The sequence below is a fragment of the Furipterus horrens genome, unplaced genomic scaffold, assembly GCF_987537825.1.
Source record: "Furipterus horrens unplaced genomic scaffold, mFurHor1.1.pri manual_scaffold_12, whole genome shotgun sequence".
Classification (NCBI taxonomy): Eukaryota; Metazoa; Chordata; class Mammalia; order Chiroptera; family Furipteridae; genus Furipterus; species Furipterus horrens.
Genome location: NW_028327182.1, coordinates 57,969,839 through 57,984,334, shown reverse-complemented (window position 1 = coordinate 57,984,334; position 14,496 = coordinate 57,969,839). Strand labels below are relative to the sequence as shown.

The window sequence follows — 14,496 nt, the reverse complement described above, 5'->3', positions numbered from 1 at the left end:
GCTACAATTATAATACAGATTCATGATCACCTCAATGTCAAAGGCCAATACTGATTACAAGTACAAAGGAGTTATTTAACCGATTTCTTAAAGTTATTACTTATATTATTTTGGACTTAGTATTAGACCACTTTTATCATGAAGCTTACCCAAGATTTACTAGAATTAGTCAAAGCAGCAGCAGCTTCTTTTTCATCATCCTCCTCTCCCTCATTCTTTAGCCTAGCAAATACTCAGCTATGGTTCTAGGCACTGGAGATGTATCAATGAAAAAGATGTAAAGGCCTTCTAATACAGGGGACAAAATTAAAGTGAAATAATAATTACTATCACTTCAAAAGTCTATAAACATTTTGAAGAAGGTAATATGGTAGAGAGTGGTTGGAGTCAGGGACAGACAACTTTAGCAGGGGTGGTCATTAATGCCTGTCTGGGGAGGCGCTACTTGATCCAATATCTAAAAAATTAGGAAAGTTAAGCCATGGGACAATTTGGGAGACAATCTGAAAATAGTTTTAAGAAGAGTTGACTAGGTACACAAATACCAAGGGACCAGAACAAGCTAAGTAAATGGAGTGTTCTGGTCTAGAGCTGAGGCCTGTACAACCATCTATGGCTTTCTTAACTCCCTTTGCTTGCTCTTTCCTTGGTAAGTCCCACTTCATCCAGACACCAGTTTCAGGGGTTTTCTTTCAAGAAAGTGACCTGCATGTACAGGTGTCTGACCCAGCTCTCATCTTAGCTAGACCCACCTGATCTTCATGACTGCTACCTACATGAACCTTTCTTCTGACATACACATAGAAGATGGCACCTCCACTCATGTATTAAGATATTAGTAACTGACAGGAATTCATAGCTTGCCAGTGTTCCTGCTGCTTGCCCAATGCCTAATTTAAAGACACAACCAGGCTGGCACAGTGGGTTTTGTTGCCTGGAAGGGAGTGACACATAGAAGGTTTTCAGATCTGATCAGGAAGAGTGCAGAGCTGGGGAACCAATTCTCTCCTATGTAATTGTTCTGATAATGGAGAAGAACTGAAAAGGAGTGATCATTCCATAAGAAGAACAACTTACAATAAGTGTTTATAACTTCCTTGTATCCAGACTAAGTGAGAAGAGGATCACGTACAATGTGTATGTTTCATTTTTTTGTGCTAATGCATTACTGACCCACTCAGCATGTGTGTTGGAGAAACACATGAGCAGAGGCTGAGTCAGTGGAACAGGCAATGGAAAGAAAAGCCTAGTGAAGCAAGTGTCAGGGTCAGGACAGGCAGAGAGAGAGCTTTCTACCTTCCTGGGCTCCTAACACTGCATGGTTGTGAAATCCCACAGAACCAGGGACACACCAGCAGAAACTTTATGTGCTTAGCTTTTCTTTTTTATTTATTTTATTTTATTTTTTAAATGTGTTTTTTAATTACAGTGGATATGCCGTATTATGTTTCAGTGTACCACAGAGTGATTGGACAATTATATGCCTTAAAAGTGCTCAGCTTTTATCTCTCACTCTTCCTAGCACATGTACCCCAACCCAGCCTCCAGAGAGACAAAAAATTTCCTTGCCATTCAGTGCCTGATTTGCCATCTTTTGAGAAATTGCTCCAGGTTTTTATGGTATGAAAACAGAACCCCAAACAAATCATTATGGCTTAATGATGACTGCTCTGCCACCAGGGGGTGATTCCAACTTTCCGTGTGAAGTTCCTCCTGCGACTGCTGCGGGGACGGCTGGAGGTGGACCTGGACAAGGACAAACTTCTTTTCAAGCATATGTGCTATGAAATGGAGAGGCTGCATAATGGTGGGGATGTCACTTTCCATGATGTCCTAAGGTACGAGGGGGGTGTTTCACAACTCTGTGTTACAGAGCTGAACAGAGTTCATAACCTAAAATGCCACATCTACTATGGTTATAACACAAGGTCACACTTTTCAAGCTTGAAGTGGCCTTTCTCATTGAAATTGAATGACTGTGTTCAAGTAAGTGCCTCACATGGGAGGGGAGGGAAGTAGTGGCCTGATCTCCCCAGAAGTGTTCCTTACTGGATGGGAGCTCCTGAAGCGGAGGAGTTCAGGGACCTCGAGGAGCTAGGGCCCACCCTTCATTTTTCAGGGAAGGAACTGGTCCAGGAATTATTTGCTCACAGTTATTCAGCCTCTTCAGGAGGCTGGAGCTAAAATTCAGATCTTTTCATGGGTGGGTCTGATAAGAATTTGCCTGGGTTACTCTGCAATGGTTTCCTTCAGTTAGTTGACAAACCACATTTTCCAGACATGTGATGAGTACCCAGATAGGACAAAAGGCAAACAGAGGCCCAAGAGGTCTATATTAGTTTGCTATGACATCTGGAACAGAATATACCACACAATGAGTGGTTTAAGCAACAAATCTATTGTCTCACAGTTCTGGAGGCTGAAAATTTGAGATTAAGGTGTCAGAAAGGGTTGGTTTCTTCTGAGGTCATGAGGGACAATCTGTTCTATTCCTCTACCTTGACTTTTGGGAATTTGTGAGTGATCTTTGGCATTCCTTAGCTTGTAAAAGCATCACCCCAATCTCTACCTTCATCTTCACATAGTGTTCTCCATATTAGAACAATTACATACAAGATAATTGGGTCCCCAGCTCTGCACTCTTCCTGATCAGATTATGAAAACCTTCTATGTGTCACTCCCTTCCAGGCAACAAAACCCACTTGCCAGCCTGGCTGTGTCTTTAAATCAGGTATTGAGCAAGCAGCAGGGACACTGGTGAGCCATGAATTCCTGTCAGTTACTAATATCTTAACATGTGAGTGAAGCCATCTTCTATGTATATGTCAGAAGTCAGGTTCCTGTAAGTGGTAGTTATGGGGATCAAGTAGGTCCAGCTAAGATGAGAGCTGGGTCAGAAACCTGCACAAGTTAAATGGTAGGTATTATGTCACAAATGTCAGCAGCATTCATGTATACGGAAATATACTTATGATTGGAACTTGAAAAAATGTCAGAGCAGGAAGAATCTGGGGGAGTTCTCTCAAGGTCTCAACTTTACTTCCCCTCTATTTACTTCATCCAAGAATAAGCAAAAAGACAGAAAATGATGGGGCAAAAAAACACAGGTGAATAGCAAAGGATGACAACTCTCTCAGAATATCACTTAGTCTTTTCTTCTAGTAGCTGAAAATGAGGCACAGAGACATACCACTGTCATTAATAATTAATATTCAACCTCTTTGGAACTCAGTGACACATCAGATAACATAAACCAAGGCTAAGTCAATGATAACATCATTGGCCCTTTCTTATCCCTCTAGCCCCGTGTATGATGAAAAAAGTTCAGCAGTGATGAGATTCTTAATGAGGGAGGGAAGAAAAAAAGAGAAATGTACTTTTCTCCTCCATGGGAGAAAACCTTAGCAAAGAAGAGGTCATTGTACCAGTACTTCAAGGGGAGCAGGCTCTCAAGTGCCTCCATGCTGTGATTGGGGCTAGGGCAGCAGTTCTCAACCTGTGGGTCGCGAACCCTTTGGGGGTTGAATGACCCTCTCACAGGGGTTGCCTAAGACCATTGGAAAACACATATATAATTACATCTTGTTTTTGTGATTAATCGCTATGCTTTAGTTATGGTTGGGGGGTCACCACAACATGAAGAACTGTGTTAAAGGGTTGCGGCATTAGGAAGGTTGAGAACCACAGGGTTAGGGAGAGGGAACTGAGGTCCCCTCTGGGCCAAGAAGGACAGAGCAATAATGAATCATGCAGCCGTATCAGAGAGCACCAGGCAGCCAGCAGGAGGACGCTACATCCTCCTTTGGCTGTGGATCCCTCAGCCTGAACACTAGTTGCCTTATTGCCCAGGAGCCCCCATGCAACACATTAGCTGTGTTGGTTTCATTTGCCAGGGTCTACTGTGCCAAGAGCTGAATAGAAGCGAATGTTTCACCCTGACTTTGCATCCATCAAAATTAATGAGGAATATCCAGGAGGGCAGATGAGATAAATTGGGAGGCAAGTGGAGGTGGGGAGGGGGATGCATGAACCACAGCCAAGTATGTTTACCATCACAAACTGGAGCTCAATGTGAAGAAAGTATAGAAAGAGCAGTTTTCCCTCTACAGGGAAAGTTCCAGAGTCTTAAGCAGCTGATTAACAGGGCGTAGCCTTGATCTTTTGTTTTACAAACATTTATATGGCACTATTGTTATAAGCATCTCACAAATATCAACACACTTAAGCATTTAATAAAATAGGTACCATGACCATCCCATTTTACAGATGAAAGAAAAGAGACAGTGAGGTGACATAACTAGCCCAAGCCATCTAGTTAGTTGAGGTGGCATCAGAATGCTACCTTGGTTGAATTGAATTATGTCCTCTCTGGATTTTGAGATCTCTAAGGAATTAAATCCCAGGTAAGTCAGAGCTGCAATGGGTATTAATTTCCCCCACTAGCATGCTCTCCTACCGGTCGGTTGATATCCGAAAGAGTTTGCAGTTGGAGGAGCTGCTTGCCAGAGAACAGCTGGAGTACACAATCGAGGAGGAAGTGGCCAAGCAGACCATTCGCATGTGGCTGAAAAAGTGCTTAAAGCGCATCAGAGCTGTGAGTGGACCAGAAGCATCTGGGATTTTATTTCCTCCTCAAGAGCTTCATGAACAAGGGGATTAGCTACTTCTGTGATTAGTCTTATATCTCTTCAACTATATCAACTTCATCTACTTATGATGATCAGATGTTGAGACAAATGTTAACTCTATTCCAAATTCAGCTGTACCCTCTTGAGCAGAATCCGTAAGAAGTTTCTATTAAATCACATTTTATAATACAATGTGAATGTTTACGAAGCAATTTATTGATATTAAATTATTTATGTTGTCCATTTATTAAACTCAGCTGTTTAAACTGCCAGAAATCTGTACATATTGACTGGTAACTGAATTTACAGAACTACTTTTAAATTGTTCCTAAAAATTCCAGCATCTTGTTGATAATTTTGTGTGGTCTTTAGTTAAACACCACCTTTTGTGGGAGTTGAATGATCTGTTTGCTGTTTCTTGAGCTATAAATCTGTGAGATTCTCCAACTCATAAATCAATGAACATTTACTGTATTTGCATACACTGTTTACAATGGGCAATTAATATATTAATGCTTTTGACTTATGCTTTATACATGGGGAAAAATCAAATTAATCACTAAACTTTTCTACATAACAGAATTTTACAATCCTGTTTCTCAGCCCATCAACTACAGAAACATATCTTTCCATTGGACAAGAAAAGGGCCCCAGAGAAACAAAACACTCCAATCTCTTATAGCCAGGCATCTGTCACAGCTGGCCCACCATAGCTCTGCTAGTTCCAGTGATAGAACCTGCCTTCCAGGGACACTGAGAGGGCTCAGAGAGTGCTGGCCCACCACCAGACTGCCATGGCCCCAGTGTGTGCCAAGGCAGATGGCCTGCTGGACCACCCTGCTTGAGTCCAGAGCCGTAATGAGACTAAGGGTTTCACTTTTCCACCCAAGGCTCTCTGCCTCTTAAAACTTAGAAGAACCCAGTGATCCACATTGGCTTAATGAGCATAGAATAAAATATGAAGGGGGAAAAAAACAGACCTCCAACAACATTAGTGATTTTAAAATTCTATTTTAAATAAAATACAAGCTACTGTCAATGAACATTACTCCAATTGTCATGTAAATGAAAATGGAAAGAGTAAGCAATGTAGGTCTCCAAGCCTTTTAGTAGTCTGATAGTTATCAGGGAAATTAGTTAAAGGCCCTTATTTGAAAGTTCCTAAGAGGTCACCAAGCCTTACAAGGTCTTTGGAGAAGAGAGAAGAAAATAGATTTGACTGATAGAGGCAGGGGGGTGTCAGCCTGATTTTTCCATTCCTGAAAGAACAATCATATTTCCATAGAAACAGCAGCAGTCATGCAGCATCATCCACAGCCTGAGAGAGAGCCAGCAACAGGAACTGAGCCGGTTTCTGAATCCCCCCAGTATTGAGACCACCCAGCCCAGTGAAGACATGAACACCAACAGTCAGGATAATAATATGCAACCTGAGGTATGGATATGAGGTGTCCTTCATTCAGGGATATTCTGTGCATTTTTTTTTTTAAGTAAAGGTTTTTTAAAGTAAAAGTATGGTGTTCATATAGCCAATTCAAACAAGGTAACAATATATCTAACAGGAAGTTTTTACGTTAAAAAACAATTGGAACATGATGATCCAGATTATATATGTATCTTTGCTATCCCTGAATTATTTCAAAAGATTCTAATTTGTATGGCTACTAAAATTATGTTAATGCCCTAGATTTAATAATTCTGTTGATTTTTTTTTTCTAAAGAGTTAACATCACCACCGTGAGGGCTTAATTTGAGTGGCAATATTACATGACTTAGGAGACATAGTTTGCCTGAAGCTCTGCCCTAAATATTTTCTCCTATCAAGTCATAGAAACTTGCAGTAAAATCAGTGAATGTTTGAAATTGGCCTTCAACCTCCTAAAATAAACTCGTCGAGGATTTGTTCTTCCACAGTTGGGCATGAGAAGAGTATATGGAATTTGGGGACAATTAACTTGAGGGTTTTCTATTTTGTAGGACACAGCATATTTTCATTTCCAAACTCAATCTACATGTCCATAAAAAATAAAGTAAAATAAAAAACAGAGTCACCAGTGTCAGGAGAGCTTTGTACTGTGAGAAGCAGCTGACTGGAGGTCCTGCCCTTTTTGAGGATGCATTTATGGATTGGGTGGAGATGAGTCCCTGGGCAGCATTAGGCTTCCTGCTGTATAGTGACACAGTCAGGGGCCAACAATAAATACTGAAGCCTTAGGCTTCATGGCCCAGTGGGATGCTCCAAGCAGCCCTCTTCTTTATAGCCAAGATTTGAGTGGATTTCATGTTGTTGGCTCCCCAGCCTGTAGGAATCATCTGCCACCGATTACAGGGACTTGTTCAGGAGGCAGTCAACAAAGCGGGACTGAGAGGCTTCTGCAGTGGCCCTGCCACCTATGTGCTCTGAGGATGGCTGCAGTTCCTCAATGTGTGGGGCTAATATCAGATAGTCAAACGGGGCTGATTATCCAGGGATTGTGATGGTTGCAGAGTTCTCTGGATTTAGGTTTAAAAAAAAAAACAAAACAAGACTACCCAAAACACCAAGCGGGGATACTGAAGCAATGTGAAGGCCAAGGTAGGTGCTGATAAGAAAGGGGAGAGTGACGGAGAACCAGAGAATGGGTCAAGTGTGTGAAGAGTCTCAGCATTTTTCTTTGGCTTTAGTCTTAATTGATGTAAGTTTCAATTTCCTCCAGGGCCCATCACAGCTTTGTGGAGAATTTTCTTCCTGAATGTCTAGGCACTGAGCTCCAGGTTGGCAAGAGTGTGCTTTCTGCAAACCAGGCAGTCCCTGCCCCCACTTCCTTCCTGAATGCCACCATCCTTGGTCTAGTTAATGGCTACCAGGTGTGGAGGGAATGTGGCCATGGGGGTGGAGGATTCCTGGAGGGGTGCCAAAGAAAAGACACTAGAGAGTTGGGCCTCCTTGCTTCACCAAGTGCAGTGGTGACTCTCACTTTCCTCAGCTTTTTTACCCATTATCACTTTTCCTTTCCCCATTGTGGACATGATGCATCCATATTTTTCCCCACTTGTTTCCTGTCATGTTTTCTTCCTTTCTTTTTTTCAATTAAATTTTACAGTCAATATTTTTCTGTATTCGTTTCAGATGTACAGCATAGTGGTTAGACAGTCATGACTTTACAGAGTTGTTCCCCAATATTTCAAGTACCCACCTGGCACCATGCATAGTTAGTACTATATTACTGACTATATCTCCTATGCTGTACTTTACATCCTGGTGACTATTTTGTAACTACCAATTTGTACTTCTTAATTCCTTCACCTTTTTTACCCATGCCCCCCGTACCTCCTCCCTTCTGGCAACCATCAGTCTGTTCTCTGTATCTATGAGTCTGTTGCTATTTTGTTTATTTTGTTCTTTCAATACCACATATAAGTGAAATTATATCATATTTGTCATTCTTTCTCTGACTTAGTTCATATAGCATAATACCCTCTAGTCCATTCATGCTGTTGCAAAAGTTAAGATTTTATTCTTTTTTATGGCCACGTAGAATTTTATTGTGTAAATGTACTACAACTTTTTTACCTGTCTATTGATAAGCATGTTTTCTTCCTTTCTTAAAATAAAATGGAGGTCTATCCAGTGCAGAAAGAAGCAGGAGAGCACAGCGTTAAGAAAATAACTGCTTTCTTCTTCCCCATGCAGACAAGCAGCCAGCAGCAGCTTCTGAGCCCCACTTTGTCTGACAGAGGAGGGAGTCGGCAGGATGCAGCGGATGCAGGGAAACCCCAAAGGAAATTCGGACAATGGCGTCTGCCCTCTGGTATGTATATCATGCCCTTTCTCCATTGATTGAGGCATTTTAAAGGTATTGACACTCTATGTGCTTGGGCTCTTAGATTTCAAAATATAGATCTGCATCTTAAGTTATTTATAGGCATAAAAATATATCTCTTTATCAAAAACATTTTCCTCAAAATAACTTCTCTTAATAGAACTCTTTGGGCCCTCATTTTCAGTTACCATGGTTAGAAGGCAGTACTTATTTAAAAGTGAGATATTATAGCCAAGATCTAAAAAAGAAAGGAGGAAAAGATTTTTGGTTGCATTCAAGGCATTCTCAAACATAGGCAAAATTTATTTAATCTAAGGAAGTGAGCAGATGCATCATTTAGAAAATGCCACAGTTCTCAAAGAAGTAACAAAACTCATATAATATGATATGATATATGATATATTAGTGCTACATTACTTACTGTATGCCAGTTAGTATTATAAGTGCATTGAGTATGTTCCCTCGCTTAATCCTCACAATTCTATTCTTTTCCACATTCAGTGAGAGAATTTTTTTACAGGGGAACGTGGGTTTTTGGAAAGCCATTACAATCCCATTAAGGACACTCAAGAGTGGAGAGCGAGCAATGATCTGCACAGTCCCCAACCCTTCATGCAGGGTTTTCTCTGTAAATAACTGAGTCCACAATAAAATAGGGGCTTCCTAATTCTCTTTAGTGCCCCTTCTTCAGCCTGATCCAAGTGAGAAGGTGGAAGATGTTGCAAACTCTTCTGTTCTACAATGCAGAAGAAAGTATAACTTAGATTTTGAGGGTAAAAGCTGTTCAGTAGATCATAACACTAGAAAGGAAAATATCTTATTTCATATCCAGAAATTTATTATTTAGGGATCAGAGAGAACCTAGTTTCTGCTTTGTAAAACAAAGCTAGAATGATGAGAAACAAGACTGAGTAGCTGGTGGGGGCCAGGCTATGAAAATCTTTAAATTATAGGCTGAGTGGTTTCAGCTTCATCTTGTAGGCTATTAGGAACCCATAAAGGTTTCTGAACAAGACATAGCATTTGGAATTTGTGCTTTAGGAAGAGTCACTTTGAAGCAGAATAGAGAGTAAATTTTCTACTGCTGAGCCTGGAGGCAGGGTTAGAAGCCAGAGAATGATACAGTAGTCAGGGCATGAGGTGACATGACCAAAGCTGGTGGCAGTTGTCCAGGCATTAGAGGGACAAGTAGGAGAGATGACCCAGAAAAAATTCAGTCCTTGATATTCACTTAAATAGATTTTTCATTTTTAAGTATGCTGTCAAAAGTATCTCCAATGACCCAAGCTTAAGTGGCCCCAATGTCAGAAATGGTGATAAACTAAAGAAACATGCTATTGGGGATATGTTGAGTTTGAAGAGGCAAAGGGCAAGAAAAAGAGCATTTTAAGGGGGCACCAGCAATGTACCAGGTGCTATGCTATGCATTTTATTTTTTCTCCTTTATTCTTTTTTTCTCTTTTCTCCTTTTATTTTACTTTTTATTTAAAAAGTATATATTTAAAGTGTACAATGTGATGTTTTGATTATCATATACATTGTGAAAAGATTACTGAAGTCAACATAGAAGCATCAGCTCACATAGTAACCACTTTTTTGTGTGTGGTAAGAACACTTAAGATATACTCTATCAGCATATTTCAAGTATACATTACAGTCTTATTAACTTATGATCACCATGCTAAACTTAATTCATTTTACATAATTGCAATTTTGTACTCTTCGACCATTCCCTCATTTTCCACATCTGCCAACCATCATTCTACTCTCTGCTTTTGTGAATTTTGACATTTTTTGGATTGCACATATAAGTGAGATCATATAGTATTTTTCTTTCTGTATCTGACTAATTTTACTTAGCATAATGTCCTTCATAATCACATATGTTGTTACAAAGTGCAGGATTTCCTTCTTAAGGTTGAATAACATTTTGTTGTGGGTGTATGTATGTTGGTATATATATATATATATATATCACAATTTCTTTAACCATTCTTCCACTGAAGGACACTTAGGTTGTTTCCATATCTTAACTTTTGTAACATTGCAATAAAGATAGGAGTGTAGATATCTCTTCAAGATGTTTATTTTATTTCCTTCAAATACATATACACAAAAGTGGGAATGCTGGATCATATCGTAGTTTTGCTATGCATTTTTCTTAGGTCATCTCATTTAATCTACTTTAATTCTCACAATAGTCCAGTGAGGAAACTTGCATTCCCTTCATCTTACAATCGAGGAAGTGGATTTTGAGACATGAACTTCCCATAGGTTATATCCACGGGTCACAGAAATGGGATCTAAAACCCTGACGGTGGAATCCCAAAGCCATGAGTCTTCATACACACTTTTTTTGTCAGATTCATGGATTGGAAAGGTGAATGCTCTGAGAAAATTCTAAATATATCCCCAAATCATTATTTTTTCACTGCTATACTTCAATTTATTTTTACAAAAAATAAAAAAGTATTTACCCACATCATTATTTCCATACTTTCTGCATTCCTTCTCCCCTCATTATCAGTTATACTGTCCTTCTTTTTCCTTTGTTTTTTTTTTTTCTTTTCTTCATATGTGTAATACTATTGAGCACTGACTCACACATATTTTTGTGGCACGTAATTGTCCAAACTGGAATTACTGGCGGTTTTTTTTTTTTTTTTTTTTTTTAGTTTTTCTAATTATCTCAAAGTGCAAGAGGCAAGCTGCCTTTTTTCAAATGGTATTATTAGTTGTCCATGAACATAATTTTAAAGTATATTATGAATATAAAGAATCAAGTGCTGAAAGAGTTTCATACTTAACATCTGTGGATAGGACTTATTCACCAAAAGCACTATATGGGAATGCCATGATTTTTCAGGAATGACTTGCAAGAGAGTAAAACACCATGTTGCTGATAGGACTTTTGTTAATTCCTCAGCACCAAAACCAATAAGTCACTCAGTGTCTTCAGTCAACTTACGGTTTGGAGGGCGGACAACAATGAAATCTGTCGTGTGCAAAATCAACCCCATGACTGATGCAACCTCCTGTGGTTCTGAAGTTAAGAAGTGGTGGACACGGCAGCTGACTGTGGAGAGCGACGAAAGTGGAGATGACCTTCTGGATATTTAGGTGGAAATCAATGCAGATGTTAATTTAATGGTGAAAACTATTTTAAAATATTTTCCTCCATTGTCCAGTCAGCAATTCATAACTGATACACAGTTGAATTCCAATTTGTCCTCCATAGGAAGTCATAAAAACTGGTATTACCATGTATTCAAGAAAATGTGCATAATGGCAGTATTAGTAATATTAGAAACTATACCAACATCAGATATAGATTGTTAAAAAATTCCATGTATTCTGTCTATGTAAACTGAGGTATATATACTCATATGTGCTCTTATGTATTATTACGACCCCTAAAAGAGTGCTAATCCCAAAGTGGCTAATATGTATGGTACAAGAGCTAGAGATTTAGTTTCCATTTTTCTCAATTTCACTAGAAATATTTCTCTTGGAAGAATTTATTATTTACAATTGATCTGAAAAGGTCAGCACCGAGATCATATTAAAATGATAATTTTACAAACTACAGAGTCTCAATTTTAGAAAGTTTATTCTTTTTCTCATGTTATTTTTTTAAATATACACAAGATATTTAGAGATTAGAACAAGTAAATTTCTGTCCTCAGTCACTAATGAAATTGATACCTGCTTCCAAGAGAATTGTGTGCAGGTACCAGGCAAAGAAATGGACTCAAGGAGTTAAATGATTTAAAACAAGCCTTATGGAAATCATTTGAGAGACATAGTTATGTAAAGATGTTGAATTTCTTAAAAAGTATTTTAATAATTGAGTTTAGCAACAAGAATAAAACAATTCAGTTTATTCAAAAATTTTTTGCATTGGCTTTATTTTTTACCTAACGTATGTCTATTTTGCCATAAATCAGCAAAGACATTATGAGTTGACCCCAACACACCATCACTGTCTTTATTTCCAAATGACTCCTCAGCTACCAGAATCTCCTATGGAAATAATGGTACTCTGCAAAACCTTGCTCTGAACTCAGTTAACATATCCCAAAACCCAACTGCGTTTGTCTTCTATGAGAAAATTAAAATGCAAAGTGATTACAAAGTACTGTTGGTACACTTATGCTGAGTCAACCTAGAAGTGTGTTTGGGCCTTTAACTACATTATTTCTTCTTGAAGATTTACTGTTTAGATTATTTCTTTTAATGGAGTGATTATCTCAGTATCTTAGTTGCTTTATGATCTTTTTTCTCTGTATAACATTCTTAAATTAGCCAAATATCACATTCTGTATAACAATTATAACATTGTGGTGATAGTGTATTGTTTATATGATTAATTATGATTATAAGATAATGGGCAATTAAAGTTGGTGTAGCTGAAAGGATTTTATTTGGTTTTATGTTCATTTGGAGCTTACTTTTTGTACATACTAAAATGAAATAAGTATTGACTTTGTAAAAGAATTCACTCTGAGTTTATCATTTCTAAACCATTTCTTGTGCAGGTAGGGAGAGGACTTGTGGTTAGGGCCACTAGATGGCTGGCTCTTTGCAAACTCTGTATTTGAATATTCTATCTATAATTAGTTGGCAAAAGCTCTATCCCTGATATTCACTTTGACTCAGCTCCTAAGCCAGCATGTTCCTTTCATGTTTGTCCCCTATACATTCCAAACCCATAACAAAGCAGAACAGGATCTTACACTGCCAGAGCATGGGTCTTTACTAGTGCATGCAAACCACTTTTTTTTTCCTTTTTGCTCATTACACTTGAGTAGCAGAGTTTTATTCTCACAAAACTGCTGAGCCCTTCCTAAAACGTCTGTAATTGATAGTCAGCAGAACATCACTGTTTTTCATTCTACAGTGAAGCAAGGGGCAGGATAGCAATGCATTTAAAGCCATAGCACCCTACATTTTCAGCTAAGTGAAACAGCCAAACAATTCCGGTGGGACTCATCTCCATTGTTTTCCTGAAGTTAGTAGAGCAGACAGCAAGCCAAGAAAACAACTGCTACCCTCTCTTTAATTTTTCATAAATGTATAAACAGTCCAGTTATGCAGATGGAAAAACTCTGGCCACAATGTTCCCAGAAACTGTTACTAGTCCTGTTATCATGCTACTCACTACCTTTAATTAAAGGACACTATTGTTTCCAAGGGCATCAGAATGCATTTAGGGACAGAATACTTGACACAGAACTTCCAAGGGGAATATACCACACATGAATTGCACATATGGCAACTAAAGAAGACTCAAAAGGAGCAAGGTTGGAGAGAATGGCCAGATCAATGCTATTCACACTATTCTCAGTAGTGGTTTGAGAGCAACACCCATCAGCAGTGATTAGCCATTTCTGCCTTGTACAAGATGAATAAGATAGACGTTAGAAGAAAAACCGCAGTTATAAAGTATAAAGCAAAAGTCATTTCTAAAGCCAGATAAATGATGTGTTTGCTTGTTTCTCTGTAGGAAGTGGCATACTGTAGGTAAGTGGTTTTCAATATATTGTTTAGCAATAATGCTCTTTTTCAAGCAGTCTTTCAACAGACTCCAAAATATTAACCAGGCAAAATCAGGCAGCCCTATTTGAAAGCAGAGTGAAGATGAGAACCCCACTCACATGGCCTCTTCTCACCCTCTGATATGGATTGAATCATGTCTCTCCAAAAGGTATGTTGAAATCCTAACCCCTGGTACCTGTAAATGTGACCTTATTTGGGAATAGGGTCTTTGCAGATATAATTAGTTAAGTTACGGTAAAATCACACTAGAGTAAGATGGTTCCTTAATCCAATATGAATAGTGTCCTTAATAAGAAGACAAGAGAGACACACAGGGAGGAGAAAGCCACATAAAGACACAGACAGAGATGGAAGGCAGCCATGTGAAGACAGAGACAGAGATTGGAGTTATCCTGCCACAAACCAAGGAATGTCTGGGGCTACAAGAAACTGCAAGAGATGGGAAAGGATTCTGCCTTCAGGGCTCTGGAAGGAACATGGTCCTGCCAACATCTTTCTCTAGAACC

At 38.9% G+C, this 14,496-nt stretch overlaps 1 protein-coding gene across 2 annotated transcripts in view; it reads left to right on the top strand.

The window, feature by feature from the left end:
* The window catches only part of NALCN (sodium leak channel, non-selective), a 413,720-nt gene extending 400,879 nt beyond the window's left edge, over positions 1-12,841 (top strand). For both annotated transcript variants that reach the window (XM_090258917.1, XM_090258918.1), the window contains 5 exons: positions 1,681-1,838; positions 4,444-4,594; positions 5,914-6,063; positions 8,302-8,419; positions 11,358-12,841. In XM_090258917.1, coding sequence (XP_090115043.1) covers positions 1,681-1,838; positions 4,444-4,594; positions 5,914-6,063; positions 8,302-8,419; positions 11,358-11,551 — 771 coding nt within the window. In that variant the 3' untranslated portion in view covers positions 11,552-12,841. The remainder of the gene's footprint in view (positions 1-1,680; positions 1,839-4,443; positions 4,595-5,913; positions 6,064-8,301; positions 8,420-11,357) is intronic.
* Positions 12,842-14,496: the final 1,655 nt, after the last annotated feature.